This window comes from Anguilla anguilla, chromosome 6 (assembly GCF_013347855.1).
Source record: "Anguilla anguilla isolate fAngAng1 chromosome 6, fAngAng1.pri, whole genome shotgun sequence".
Taxonomy (NCBI): Eukaryota; Metazoa; Chordata; class Actinopteri; order Anguilliformes; family Anguillidae; genus Anguilla; species Anguilla anguilla.
Window position 1 is genome coordinate 45376331 of NC_049206.1, and position 14269 is coordinate 45390599.

The 14269-nt window shown below is 39.1% G+C and overlaps 1 protein-coding gene across 1 annotated transcript; it reads right to left on the reverse strand.

Annotated features, from left to right (window-relative positions):
- Nucleotides 1-223: 223 nt before the first annotated feature.
- LOC118229214 (potassium channel subfamily K member 5-like) lies at nt 224-12115 on the reverse strand. The gene is made up of 5 exons (XM_035420995.1): nt 11587-12115; nt 5112-5223; nt 2603-2769; nt 2335-2503; nt 224-1090 (listed from the first exon to the last, which is right to left on the reverse strand). Exons 1-5 carry the CDS (start codon nt 11770-11772, stop codon nt 393-395), a joined length of 1332 nt encoding a protein of 443 aa, XP_035276886.1. The 5' UTR covers nt 11773-12115; the 3' UTR covers nt 224-392.
- Between the last annotated feature and the right edge of the window lie 2154 nt (nt 12116-14269).

Here is a 14269-nt window from a genome sequence, read left to right on the forward strand (position 1 = left end):
TAAAAATCAACCTGGGGTGTCAATTTCAGCCCTCCTTTGAGGAAACCTAGTGGTTTTACTGATCGAGACAGGGTTTTTTGCATCAAAGTGCGAAGTGTCTACACTTTACAATGGTGTAGGTGCTACCGTAGTGCACATTGAATCACCGGGGAAAGCAATAATTTACTAGAGAATGCTATTTTTAGACGCCTGCGTCTAATTGGGGTTTAAGCAATTCAATTAAAAACAGCCATTTTCTTGTCGTGAGGTACTGCGTTTGATGTGGTCAGAAGATGGGGACAACGCACGGTGATAGATGTCTCAGTATCTAAGTATGGTCCTCCAACAGCTTCCGGAAATAGTGGCAGTAGTAAGAGCCATTGACAATGAAAAATGACACCTCTTTAACAATATCACTGTTCCCCTGAAGGTTTGTTCCCTGACTCCATGTGCTCGTTGGAAGGTGTGGTCTTAATGCCATCCAAGGTCAAGGGCGGTTCATCATCGATGAAGCGCTTAGCATTCTGAAGAGTGCCCAACTGGGAGTGACACACAATAACTGCCTCCTCCATGGAATTCTGGCCCAGCTTGCTCTCCTTCGTGTTGGTGTCTGTGTGTTTATCCATCAGGAGCATTTCATTCTCTAAGCCTTGTTGGCTTTTGTTCTTGGAGAGATCCATGTTCTTGAAGCTGAAACGTTTCTTATGAAAGGGTGAGTGCTCCAATTTTTGGATGATACCAAAATTACGAATGTCACTGCAGCTCTGAGACCTCACCAACTCCTTCCCTATCCTGTTCTCTGTCATCTCTGTCCCGATCTTCATGACAAGCTCAGCGTATCCATCCTGTTTCTCTGAAAGGAATTTGAAGATGTTGACTTCATCCGCAGCAGTGTGGCACTGACACTGGGTTTTGCTGTCTTTTGTGTGGTTCTGTGGTTCATCCAGGGATGATCTTCGATGCTTCCTTCTCTTCTTGAAGGCCTTGTGGGCTCTCACCACCATGTTCACATTCCAGGTGAAGAACAGGCTGAGCCAGGCCAGGCCCATGCAAATCCACAACTCCACAAAGCAGCGATATGGTGCAGGGTAATCTATATCTGGGTTAACACCTGAGAGGAGAAAGAGCATCAATCAAACATATTAGCAACTTACTGCTTTAGAAATGTATCAGTATATTAACATTACATGCAATTTTTAATAGATATTTATGTTATGTTTCATAAATAACAGCCACACTTGTTTTTTATTGCCATTCAAAATTTGGTATCTGCTATTGTAAATTGTGTTAACTCAGCATTACTGGAACATTACCAGTATGTTCCAGTATTATAACCCATAATACTTGCAGCAGTGTTAAGGGATGTGTCCAGCCACTGCCAACTCAAGCGTAATCGGCTTATTGTTCATGAATGACTGCAGAGAGTAATGTTAGCAAATCTTGTTGCTGTAGTCTATAGCTTGATTTAAGGTTGCCAAGTATCCTGTAAAATACGGAATCGGCCCATATTTGGAAAGTAGAAGAGGCAGTCCGTATTTAACACATACTAAGCTGCGGGATGCATTATGTTCTGTATCTTTGCAAACGATTGCGTTTTAATCAATGTTTTGAGTGTAATTCAATAGTTGGTTAGCTAACTAGCCAGGATATCAAGCATGCTGTGAGCCCATTTTGACCCAAAACCCAGCTGAACCCAGTTTCAGAGGGACTAGTACGACGCTATGTCTACACTGTGTGGGCAGATAAATTTGACTGAGTTATGGTTTCATGCAATTTTTTGTATGCAAAAAAAAAACTAACAAAATTGGTGGTAATTGTATAGAATCATTGCCAATGGAAAATAATGTATTTCAGGGGAGGTTAAATGACCTTGGCTTCGCCTCGGCCGCATCACCACCCTGTCGTACATAATTTTACAATAACAGGACAACCTGTCATGGTTGATTCCTGACATATGAAACTATATATAACATGGATGCACTCCTTTGAAGGGCTCACCCGTGAGCTAGTGATTATTTTGCACCTTTAATGCCACATAGTTCTACAGGAGAGTTAGCACCGATTAGAGGAAGGCTGAATTTCTCACTGACCACAATTTGTTAACCAATGGGTACCTTACATGTCATTGGGACTAATCTGGAACACTGATTTCATTATCATGGAACTGTACAGCCCAGCATTCAATTGTTGCCGCTTTTATTGACAAAGTCACTCAGAAGCCCACAAGCCATATTTAAACGAAAGCATGTTTGAAATGGATTTGCCTTAGTATCATAAAAATGATCAACAGAGAGCATTGTAGGGAAGAGAGTAATGTGGAGGCTCCAGTGCAGGTGAAGGCTTGCCCCAATTTACCTGCAACTAGATCCCCGAAGCCAATGGTCGTCACAGTAACGAAAGAAAAATACAAGCCCTCGACATAGGACCATTGCTCCTGATGCATAAAGATGAAGGGAGGGATCACCAGGTGGACCATCACCCCCCACAGGACAAAGACGGCATTGCAGACTAACTGGGCTTTGCGCTGAAAACAACACATAATATAAAACAATTAATTCACACATTTAAAATGTTGTTATTAATTTTCAATTTTTGCAGCAGTAATCAATTTGAGCCTCCTTACCACGGTGAAGTCTTTCTTGATCAAGTAATGCCCCAGCTTCTTTGCTCTGGACCCGAAGAATGTGCCCAGTTCACTGATCCAGGTGAGGCACAGTGGAATTCCGAACAGACCATAGAAGATGCAGAAAACCCGGCCACCAACAGTTTTTGGGGCAATGTTCCCATAACCTGCAGCAGCACAGGAGAACAACTGTCACCAGGGTCTGCTCAGCTTCTCCTCCTCCTAAAACCATCTGTTTTTGAACACACCTTCATTGTCTCATGAAACAATACAGGTGAAATAAAACCATTTGCTATTTACACAACCAGGTAGGCCATACAACTGTGGGCTCCATTTTCAGCTGCAGTACCAACTTGGGGAATCGGTCCCCCGGTCACAATTCACTTCTAATCACTCCCCCTCTATTTTGAGTTATACTTAATTATTAGTGTCGCTTTTGTAAGGGCCACTCACAAGCGAGGGCTAGGCATTGAAGCGATAGGGAGCTTACAAAGCAGTATTTGCGTGGGACACACTTTTGGTCTGCTCGGACGAGAATTCCATTTGAATTTACAGATTGGAATTTGCAAAGAATGGCTTATTATTAATAATAAATCATCACCACTTAAAAGAATATCACTTAACAGTTGGGCACAGTGAGCAACTATGAACTGCGTTACAAAAAATGATTACCACAATCAAGATAGGTGTTATCAGTACACTTTAACTAACAAAACTTTTATATAATTTGAGACGCTTTTTTTTTTTTTTGCAAATAAGACAGAACTGTGATGACTATGATAACTGTTTTTTGAAAAGGCATACAATGGCAGTCAAATTACATTTAAATGTGGTTAGCTCTGCCATGCTTAAACAACTCTGGTAACCACATTAAGCAACGCAATGCCTGTTGGATCAGGACTCACTTTTTAATGTGTGCACCGCCTGGTAAAAGTGACCCCATTCCGATTTTTTGCTCACATGTGGCACGGATCGGATATGTATTAAGAATATGTCAACAAGAAAAAGCACATGGAATCAGATATTTTCAGATAAGTTTTCGACCACATTCGTATGTGGAAATAAATCCGATCGGAATCAGATATCTGCCAATGTGACTGACATCACTGAATCTGAATCAGATCCGAATTTTCCGGTCATTTCGATTCGCTCAAAATGCGATGTATTTGCATTTGAATGACGCGTAATGTCTATGACATGCACAACCACTCTCTGCTGGTAATGGTAAATGTTAAAAGAAGTTAAACGGAGGACGAAGACTCTAGTCTCTAGCGGTGAAAATCAAGGTTATGTCCTTTTAAGTATGTGAGCCGAAGAGTCGGTATAGGCCAAAATGCAGGGGATGTTTGTTGCGGGCCTAAATGTTTTAAAAACCAACAGCTTGAATTATTATTTCTTTCTCCATTGTTTTGCGTCCATCGTTGATAGCGATATGGTAGTGGCGGCCTAACCCTTGTGCGCGCATGCGGGTTGTTTTTAGTATAAACTATGTGAGCACAGGTATCGGATATAGGTCAGTTTAAAAAGTAGATGAAAACAGGCAGTCTAAAAAATCTGAACTGGGCATCAAGACCTGCGGTGTAAACGTAGCCTAAGTCAGCACTTTCATTTTCTCATTAGTGAGGGAGTCGGAGGGCCGAACAGCCACTAACCCTTGCTGAAATTTGGCTCAGTTCTGGGACAACCCTTGTACAAGATGGCAACCCTCATGAGCACGCAAAATAAGTGTTAGTGTGTAGACAGAGTGATTCTGAGGTGAATTGGGACCAGGCCAGTGGGTGAAATCAAGTTATATAACCAATTATATGTAAGAGGACTGGTCAGGTGGTCAGATGTAGAGAGGAGGTTAAGACCCAAGGGTTAACAATTCCATTGTTTAAAAATAGCCCCAAGGGATATTGAATAACCACAGACAATCAGGGCCAAGACAGGTTTGAATTTAGTTTCATGAAGGACAGCACTTGTTTAGCAGAGTGTCTCCAGGCATTAGATTTGAGATAAGGCATTGGATTTGTGTGCACCTCAGAGAAAGGGTACCCTCTATTTACTCACTCTCACCACTTCCAGCAGCAAAGTAGGTTATAAGTTGTATGAGTATATATACGTTCTCCAGCCTAGAAGTATACAAGCCCAGTTTTGAAATAGGAAGGGTAAGGGTAGCACTGGCTATACTGCTACTTAACTTTGTTATATTAGTCAAGCAGATTAATCAAACTCCAAAACTTAAGGTTAGAATTTCTGGATGTGAGTACGACACATATTGATTGAAACTCAATTGGAGGTTGTCTTGCCTCCAATATACTGAGGGCACATTAACATGCTCTTGATATGTGAATCAAGCCTGATATTAAACGGGTTAATAGTCCTTACCTAAGCCCAATAGACAATACAATTCCCAGGGGCATTAAATGTAGACAGGCTTTAAAAGACACTGCCTGTATTTGTAGCTGGGGTTAGAACTGCATTGGCTTGCAGTGCACTAGGTAGATTAGAACACAATGGCACTTACCTATGGTGGTGATAATAGTGGCAGCAAAGACAACAGCCTTTGGCCAAGTCCAGCTCCTGAGGGTCTTGTTTCCTGTGATGGCGATGCCCTGCCCAGCAGCGTCTGACACTACCTGCAAACAAAGACTGATAAAATGTGGGTCGGTTTATGTACCATTCCCTCTGTGCATCAGGAAGCCAAAAAGGCACCGCAGTTGAGTAGCAGTTATTTCTGTGGTTCCTGTTATTTAGTGCACAGACGGAGTGGTTCCCAACTAATGTAGTGGTTCCCAACACTCCTGTTCACTGTTCCTACCATATATTAGGTTTTCTTTTCAACCCTGATTTGGTACACCTGATTGTACTGATTACCAGCTCAACAGGATCTTTATCTGTTGAATGTGGTGTGCTTTGTTAGGGTTAGGGTGAAAAACTGAATGGCAGATCTACAGGAACAGCATTAGGAACCACTCCGTTTGTGCATTCAACAACTAATGCAGGGCTTCATGCTAAAGGTATTTAGCTAATATGCTCCAGAAGAGTTCTAGGTGAATGTGTTTGAGATGTTGCAAAGCTATCAGCACTTGAAACCATCAAATACACACAGGAATCAATTGGTCTGTTGGTAAGTTTGGCTGTTGACAAAGACCTCACAAATACAAATACATAGATATTACACAACTGAGCTGGCCTTTAGATATGACATCATCCAGACATTCCAGGGGCACAGTCATTTCGCTATGGGAATTTAAGCTATAATTCCCACCTGCAGGCATGGGCACATGGTGAGAAATTAATTAATTTCAGGAAATACAAAATGGAATATAATGTAAGTACACTCTAAACAGAACTTGCTTGCTGATTCAAGTTTGAGTCTCTCATTACTTGCAGAGATATCCTGTTATTATGATGCTGCAGCCATTCTCTAGAGTTCAATTAAGGAATGTGCCTCAAACTGTATGATAAAAGACGTCACAGTACTCTGAACATGTTCCCACAGCTGCCAGCAACTGACACACCCATATACAAACACTTAATTTCCATGGCTGCTCAAACAAGTTACATTGTTCTTGCATATTTTTTACTGTACAGGATCAGGAACATGCACAGACCTTGTTGTTCAACAGGATCTTTCTGCTTTGTGGATCACACTGACAACTAAAGAGAAATTCTAAGAACCAGAGGCTCTCCTTAATAGACCTAACCTCTTAAAAAATAATGTCAAATAAAATAAAAACCCTGGGTTTTATTACTGCAAATCAAATTTTCGACAAGTCAATTCATTAAAAATAATTTAGAACAATTTCTTGTACCTACTATTAGTGGTATAACATCAGCTACTATTGTACCTTTACTGTAGTTTTATTGGAGCAGGTTGTTGAGTGTCTTATGCATTTTAGATGGATATATGGTGCCACACCTAGCAATCAAACTTGCAACCTTAGCCCCACCACACTCTGGTCAAAGCTACTTAAAATAAAATAAATTTAATGCTATATTTCCTCATACCTGGAGTGCTATTTAACCATCCAGATAGTTTCACTGAGTTTGGATGAGTTTTCTTGATATCTGTTGCAGCTCACCCTGATACAATGTTGACACTGTGCCCCAGAATTCTGATGTGCTTTAGTTGAGACTTTGCGTGGATATACACAGTTAGCGTACTTTGGTAATTTTCGATGAAACCATGCACAACAAGGTCTGTGCGTGTTCACGAGTAACCGTGTCATTATATTTGAAAAGAGACGTTTATGCTGAGTTTTTCAAATGTAAAGTGTTTGTGCTTTGCATGTCCCATTGAGGTTTTATGTGTCAGAGTGAGCTGAAGTGGATATCTAAAAAAACTTGTAAAATCTCAGGGAAACTATCTGGATAGATAGCACTCTGTGTAAGTGGAAATTGTAGCTTTGTTTTATTTTTGCGGGAACAGCCTATTTAAGCAGCAGGGTTCATTTTTGTTTTTAATGGTTTAAGTAACAATAAAATGCAAACTGAGAATAAGAAAACCTTATAATCAGTCTTGAATAAGTGATTCTGTATCACAGAATTTGCTACATAAACCAGTCCTATAGGACTGTAAATTATTGTTTTTTTATGAATATAAATTATTTACTTAATTGTTTAAGTATATTAACTGCTGAATCTCTAGTGAAAAAAACAATGCCTCCAGTGATAATTTAGTATTAGCGGATACAGGTATCAGGCTATAACATGTTTTTATATACAGTAATAGTGTGAGTTGGCTGCTGCTGCCAGGTTTGATTTCCAGGAATTCCCAAAGAGAATGAGATAACTGAGCAAAGCATGAAAACATGTGGTCTTTTTATGACAATAGCATGTCATTACATGTTTGCAGTGGTTATTTGAGTTGAATAAAGTAAACAAAATAGTATGTTAGACTGACCTGAGTGTCCTGATTATTGTTGACTGAAACAATCAAGACTGGCACAGTTCTCCTGTTTTAACAGTTGCCTCTACCTGAATGGGAGGGGCTGAACCTGTTCCTTTTCACCTGCGTGTTCTTTGTTCAAAATAACTGGGTGGAGAATTGCAGATTTATTTCATGAAACAGAACTTCATACACCCTTCAGCCCATAAAACATTCCCTTCTGAAATAATAGGATGGGATATTGCTGCAGAACAATGCATTACCAGCATATTTAGGCTTTTTATGTGGTTGTTTTTCTCACAGAATGGTGGAAAAAGAACTCTTACTCAATAATTTATTGCCAGTGTAAATCACTAAAGTATAATCTACTTTAACCCATAACTGCAGTAGCAACCATTCATGGACATTCTTGTCAGAAATGAAAGTGACCTGATCTAGTCTTCATCTATAATGCCCTGTTTTGAAAGGGATTAAGGCAGGGGTGTCAAACTGTTTCCCAAGGGGGGCGCCTGCAGGTTTTTGTGGTTTCCTTTCAATCAGCTGCTAATTAAGACCTTGAGAACAAAGTGTGTGGATTCCTTAGCCAATCGATGACGTAAATGAACCACTGGTGCTCAGAACACCCAGAAAACCAGCAAACACTGTGGCCCTCCAGGGCTGGAGTTTGACACCAGTGGATTAAGGTAACAAAATTCCACACTCATGTCAGGTTTCCACACACCCTTTGGAAATGCCGAATAACATCAGACAAACTCCTTTCAGCGAAAGTTGAAGTGCAGCGGGAAAACACCAATATAAAATCAGCTCAGTAATCATGAAACACCACAAACTCAGGCAATGTATAAAATGAGGAAAAACGTGTTAGATGGGATTAGTCTGCACAGCACCTTAAGGTCATTACCTTGTGAGGCACATCACTGTGAAGAGTTTGTTTTGCTAAGCTATGCACATTCTGTTATAACAGTACTTACTTCCCATAGGTTTAATATAGGTCCTAAAATGAATTAAAACACAGCAACGAATGCACCGTGAAGACAGTTTATACTGGCCTATAGTTCTACTACTGCTTACAATATGAGAACATGTAACTCCACTAATACTGACTTTATTTTTTTTATCTACTAAAGCTATATTGTAAATGATTTCCCTATTGTGCTTTCTGTTTGATATGCCTCAATCTGCAGTTTAGTATACATTTAAATAAAACTGCATTTTACCAAATCATAAAGAAACCTGATACTATTATTACTTAGTGGAAGGAGTGAATGTTTTCAAGCCATTTCAAATAATGATGAATGCTTTAGTTTAACGCAGAGAACTAAATGACACAGAACAGAAAAATGACGGAGGTCAAAAAGGCTATAAGGTCTACTTTACAACAAAAACTAATGTTGCGGCTGAATAGGCCATCGTTCAAAAGCACTCCAAAAAGCCATTCTGAGTGGGTAAATTCTCCAATAGATTCCCTGTTCAAGTTTTCAGCACATTCACACTTTGATAGTTGTAAGGAAGAACACTGAAGGGGTAACCAAACTCTATAATAAGGAATATAATAAGGAAAAGGTATCCACAGAAAAATGTTCCTGAGTAGGGAAGCTATGAAACAGTAAACTAGTTCATACTTCTTGTCATACCTCTGAAACAGTAAAATAAGAGCTGGCAGTGGAAGATGAGCATTATCCTGCTATTGTATTTATGGTAGCATTCCTTGGATGCCCAAGGAAAACATGGGGGTGGTTCTGGATGACCGGCTGGACTTCTAGGTGCACACCATGGTCCTGCAGGTTTCACCTGTACAACATCAGGAGGATTTGACTATATCTGACCACATGCTCCACCCAGCTACTCATCCAGAATACGGTTAGCTCATGTCTGGATTGCTGGATCTCCCTTCTCAAAACCCTACCAGTCTGTGCTGTACTACCACTACAACTCATCAAGAATGCAGCTGCCCAAATTGTCTTCAACCCTCCAAAGTTCTCACATGTCACACCCCTGCTGAGGTCACTCCACTGGCTGCTGGTCACCGCCAGAGTCAGGTTCAAAGTCCTGACGCTGGGCTGCATTGCAATCAACAGGACAACCCCTCTACCTACAGGACTTACTTCAGGACTACACGCCAATTTGAAACTTCCATTCCTCTACGAACTGCTCTGTCACTGCCCATTTTCCACCGTGGTCTGAAAACACATCTCTTTAGACTCTACCATGACCAACTAACACTACACTCACTTCTAGCTTAAAACTTGGCTCTAGTTTGTGAAGTGGACTTGATGTTCATGGCTATGGATAACAGCTACTTCATGAGAATTTATCTGTGTTTGTATTTGTTCCATTGACCCTCGGAATGCACATATTCTACATTGCTTTGGATAAACGTGTCTGCTGAGTAAAATGTAATGTAATGTATTTATTAAACATTATTTATTCATGGTAGGTTGATAATCAATGCCTGTCCAACATCACAATTTTTCATGTGAGGTCATGAGATGGCATACAGTTTTTTGGCGGGTTATTTGATCATTTTTCGAATGACGTTTGACCATTGAATGTGTACTTCTGTAAGCAAAGAGGAAATAAATAAATAAATAAATAAATAAATAATCTAGTGGCATGAGCATTTTTCTGAAAATAAATGAATAGATAAATAGTAGAATTTTTTTTCATCCAACAGCAACACTGAATGCTTCTCAAAACACTATACTTCATGTGTTTTTATCGTTGCTACTTCCGCTCTGATATTTGAAACCGATGAAAAAAGCTTCATTCAATCATCATAGATTATAAGAAGTATTCCTGCCCATGCAGTCACTTTGCTTACTGACGTACTGTATATCTGTTACTTTCAGCGAGCGTGTCCAATCTTATAATCCAATATGTATGTATGTAATGAAGGCTTGCTGCTTATCTCTTCCCTACAGTGCTCTACTACTCCACGAATGCATATTGTTCTCTATAATCCAATCAGGGAGCATGCTGAAATCCTTTTGACATAAAATCAACTTTCCATCTGTTGAAGAACGGGATCTTTAGGCTTTGTGGATCACACTGACAAGTAAAAAGAATTTCAAACAACCAGAGATGATCCTTAATTAACCTTATCCGTTAAAGATAACGTCAAATAAAATAAAATTTTATTACAGCAAATCAAATTAGATTTTTAATTTTCAGCAAGTCTATTATTGCATTAAAAATAATTTAGATCAGTTTCTTGTACTTACTATTAGTGGTATAATATCAGCTACTATTGTACCTCATTGTGCTTTTTGAATTGCCTTGAGTATGCATAGCTGCACATGTACAGTAGGAATATTACATGTGATAGATGTAATTATTAGCTTGATTTGTCAAGACCAATAATCTAGTGCCAGCAAAGACTTATGCAGGTTAAAAATTAACTCAGTTAAGATACATGGAAGTGAAAGAAATAAAGAAATGTATAAAATCAATATCAGAGAAATTGCACACTGCGTAACGGTCAATAAAAATTGATAAATGAGATACGCTCTTATTGGGCTTTACATTATGAAACTATATACATATATATATATATATATAATTAAATGCTGAGTATTCATGCTGCTGCCTATTTTAATCAATGAACTGATAACTGTTCAACAATGTCTATATAGTGAACCACTGCACATTCATGATAAGTCATGTCAGTAGCCTACAAGAAAACACATTTTCCAATGACTCAAGTAGTATGCAGAGACACAGTATTAGTATTAATATTTTAGCCTTCCCTTCATTCATTAACAGGATATGTACTAATCTATGGTTTCTGTGACAGTTTAGAATGTACATTGAAATGATATATCTTTTAATGTGAGAAATGAGAAGACAGTCTGTTAATTGCCTTGACAGACCAGCAGTGGACAGGATACAAACTCATATGGCGAATATAGGCCTGTACATCTGATGCAAAACACATGAATTCAACCACTGCTATTGTTACAACTGGGTAATTAAACACATAGTGGTATTTCTGCTGCAAATACATCAGGGATGCATTTATTACATTTGATGCATTCATGCATTTCTTGTTAAAAAATAAACCACCGTGCCCGATACCACACAAATAAACACTAAAATGCTCTGAAAATACCTTCAAAATCTTTTCCAAGTCCTCTTTCTTGAGACAGGGATAGGTTTTAAGTATCTCTTCCTTCTGAGTTGTGTAAGTTGCAACTGAAATCTCCCAGTTCGGTTCTTCAAGAATTTGAAAGATTGCTGCCCCGATGGACAGGTAGAAAATAATAGCTGAAGTCAACAAAGGGCCTTTGTCCTCCATACTTAAATCCTGTAACTTAAAACAGACCTCTCCTGCGTATGAAAGAAAAAAAAGATCTGAATTTAGAGGTTAATCCTTACACAGCGTTCGGCATGGGTTGTTTCTGGAATTCCACATAGTTCAGTTCGGTGTTGGGTAAAACTTTTCTGCTCGCAAATTTCTTCATTGTCCAAACTTATTTTTAAAATGTTTTCTGCGCCAGTGGTAAATTAACTGTTCCTGGACAGCTGCGTAGTTTAACTTTCCGCTGCAATCGCCATGCAGTTAGACTGAACTGTACCACAGGAGTAACGTCATATCCATGCAGGTTCATTCTCTTTCATTCTGATGGCTGTACGCCAGTGTAGTGTGCAATACCTTACAGGAAAGCAGGAAGGGGGAAGGAGCAGAGAAAGACAAATATTCAAAGAACCACCCATTGAGAGCAATAGAGCAAGGGAGAGAGAGAGAGAGACGAGAGAGAGAGAGAGAGAGAGAGAGAGAGAGAAGGGTGTGGTAGGGTAGATACAAATCAGTAGTTTTGCCTTGTTTTGCCTGGTCAGAGCTTCTGTGGGTGACATTTATAAAAACAGACCTTTTCAGAATTCAACTTGGACATTACAAAAAGACACTGATTGCTTCTTAGCTGGAGAACACATTGGCTACCACGTATTGCACTTCAGAGGGAACCGCTGAGCCTGAAGCATGTTTGTTCATGTAGGTCCTGACATGTACCAACAATATCTCCCTGGTTACCTGCAGCTATTGCTTGTTGACCTAAAAGTGCTAAAATGAAAAGAAAAAAAAACCTGTATGCATTACCAGTTCCTGTGGTAAAACAGGAATATCTAGTGAGTCTGATTACATTTAACACAGGTGAGTGTTATGGATGTTACTGAATGAATGGCTCTGTGATCTTCAGTCAGTTGCGTTTGCCTTGATATTATGCAAAAGTACTCGGGATAATTTACACGCCCCACCACTTCCTCAATAACCACGTTGCCTCACTCCCAAATACTTCTCTCTTTAACATGCTCCTCCAACAGGTCCTTCACTCAGGGAACATCAAACAAGACGGACAAAAATAGAAATCAATATAAATCGTGAGTTGAAGTCTCAGTGAGCGCTTAAACATTTTGCTCATTCTATCTGTCCTATTTAGAGACACCTTTATCCCAGGCCTGAAATTGTCATGGGCACCAGATAAAGAAGTTGGCACATAGTATTATGTGCTTTGCGGACTGTGACGTAAAATTCGTAAGCGCCGTCTCATTCCGTCTAGTCAAGTGAACGATTCTGAGGGTGGGAATGGGTGTGATTCAACATTAAATGCCTGTACTTTCTTCTTGAAGTGGTTAAAGGGAAGTTGATAGAATAGCTGATGGGTCAAACATCTACCCTCCAAGTCAATTTGAATATTTTAGAGTTGCCCAGTAAAGATTAACTTTCACTTTAAAAAGTACAAAAATTGACCTTTCACTTAACCACTGCATTGCAGGATTTTGAACAATGGAAAAACAAATAAATTGAATTTAGATTTTACCACAAAAACACTGGGCATGTTTCATAGGATGTGACGGTTGGCTTACAATAGAATTTTTCCAAGCTTACTAATGACCATTTCCTGTAAACAATCTGAAAGGTCAGTAAACATACCGTGGTGTGTAAACACAATTCATGGTGTATTTTATTGCTCTCATACTGTAAAATGAAAAGGTTTTGCCAGAGGTTCTAGGTAGTAATGGATACTAATGGATAGTTATAAAATACTCTTTGCTTCTACTCATTTGAAAGGAACATTTGAATGATAGAGTAGCAATAGCTATGCTGTCATATAAGATCAAACCAGTACATTTTTACAGTTCATACATGTCTATTTACAATACACATGTCTTATAAATAATACAACCTGCTGTAATTTTAAGAAATTGAGCATTCCCTACATGGATATTCATTTACTTTTTCAGATGTTAATAAATCAAACAGAATAATGAGTATAAACTTCTATATTTCTGTTTTATTACAGAATATTACAGAAGATGAAACTCACTAGTTTTAGACAGACAAACGGTAAACCCTTGTCTTCTGTAATTTGAGTCAAAGTAATGAAATTATTTGGAAAAAGTCGGTAATACCTGAGCTTTGAATTGTGAAATTAAGTGCTCAGATTGCTGAATTCCTGAATGAACAGCAAAATGAAAGATGGAATTAATATTTTCAAAGTTGTGTGCTTGGTAGAGCCTTTAAACTGTAGGTATCCTCTTTCTGTCTTACTGGTGACACTACACATGCACTGTTAAGGTATCACAACGAGAGGGGTTATGTTTGGAAAAAGAAGCTCTGTAAAGAATATAAGTGGATGCCTGTTTTCTGTTTGGCTCACTGTAGCCAATGAGGGTCTCTTACTCCAGAGGGAAGCCGAGTGGAAATGACAGTTGAATGACTTTCCATGACTGTGAAAATGACAAAACGATTATAAAACAATAATGTATCACCACAAGCAACCCAGTTTGCTACA

What these genes read in the sequence shown, in the direction of transcription:
- LOC118229214 (XM_035420995.1), bottom strand. Translation starts at nt 11,772, where the DNA reads ATGGAGGACAAAGGCCCTTTGTTGACTTCAGCTATTATTTTCTACCTG. An exon ending in ACTTGGAAAAGATTTTGAAG is followed by an intron (nt 5,224 to 11,586) that starts GTATTTTCAGAG and finishes CTTTGTTTGCAG; the next exon opens with GTAGTGTCAGACGCTGCTGG. An exon ending in CACTATTATCACCACCATAG is followed by an intron (nt 2,770 to 5,111) that starts GTAAGTGCCATT and finishes GTGCTGCTGCAG; the next exon opens with GTTATGGGAACATTGCCCCA.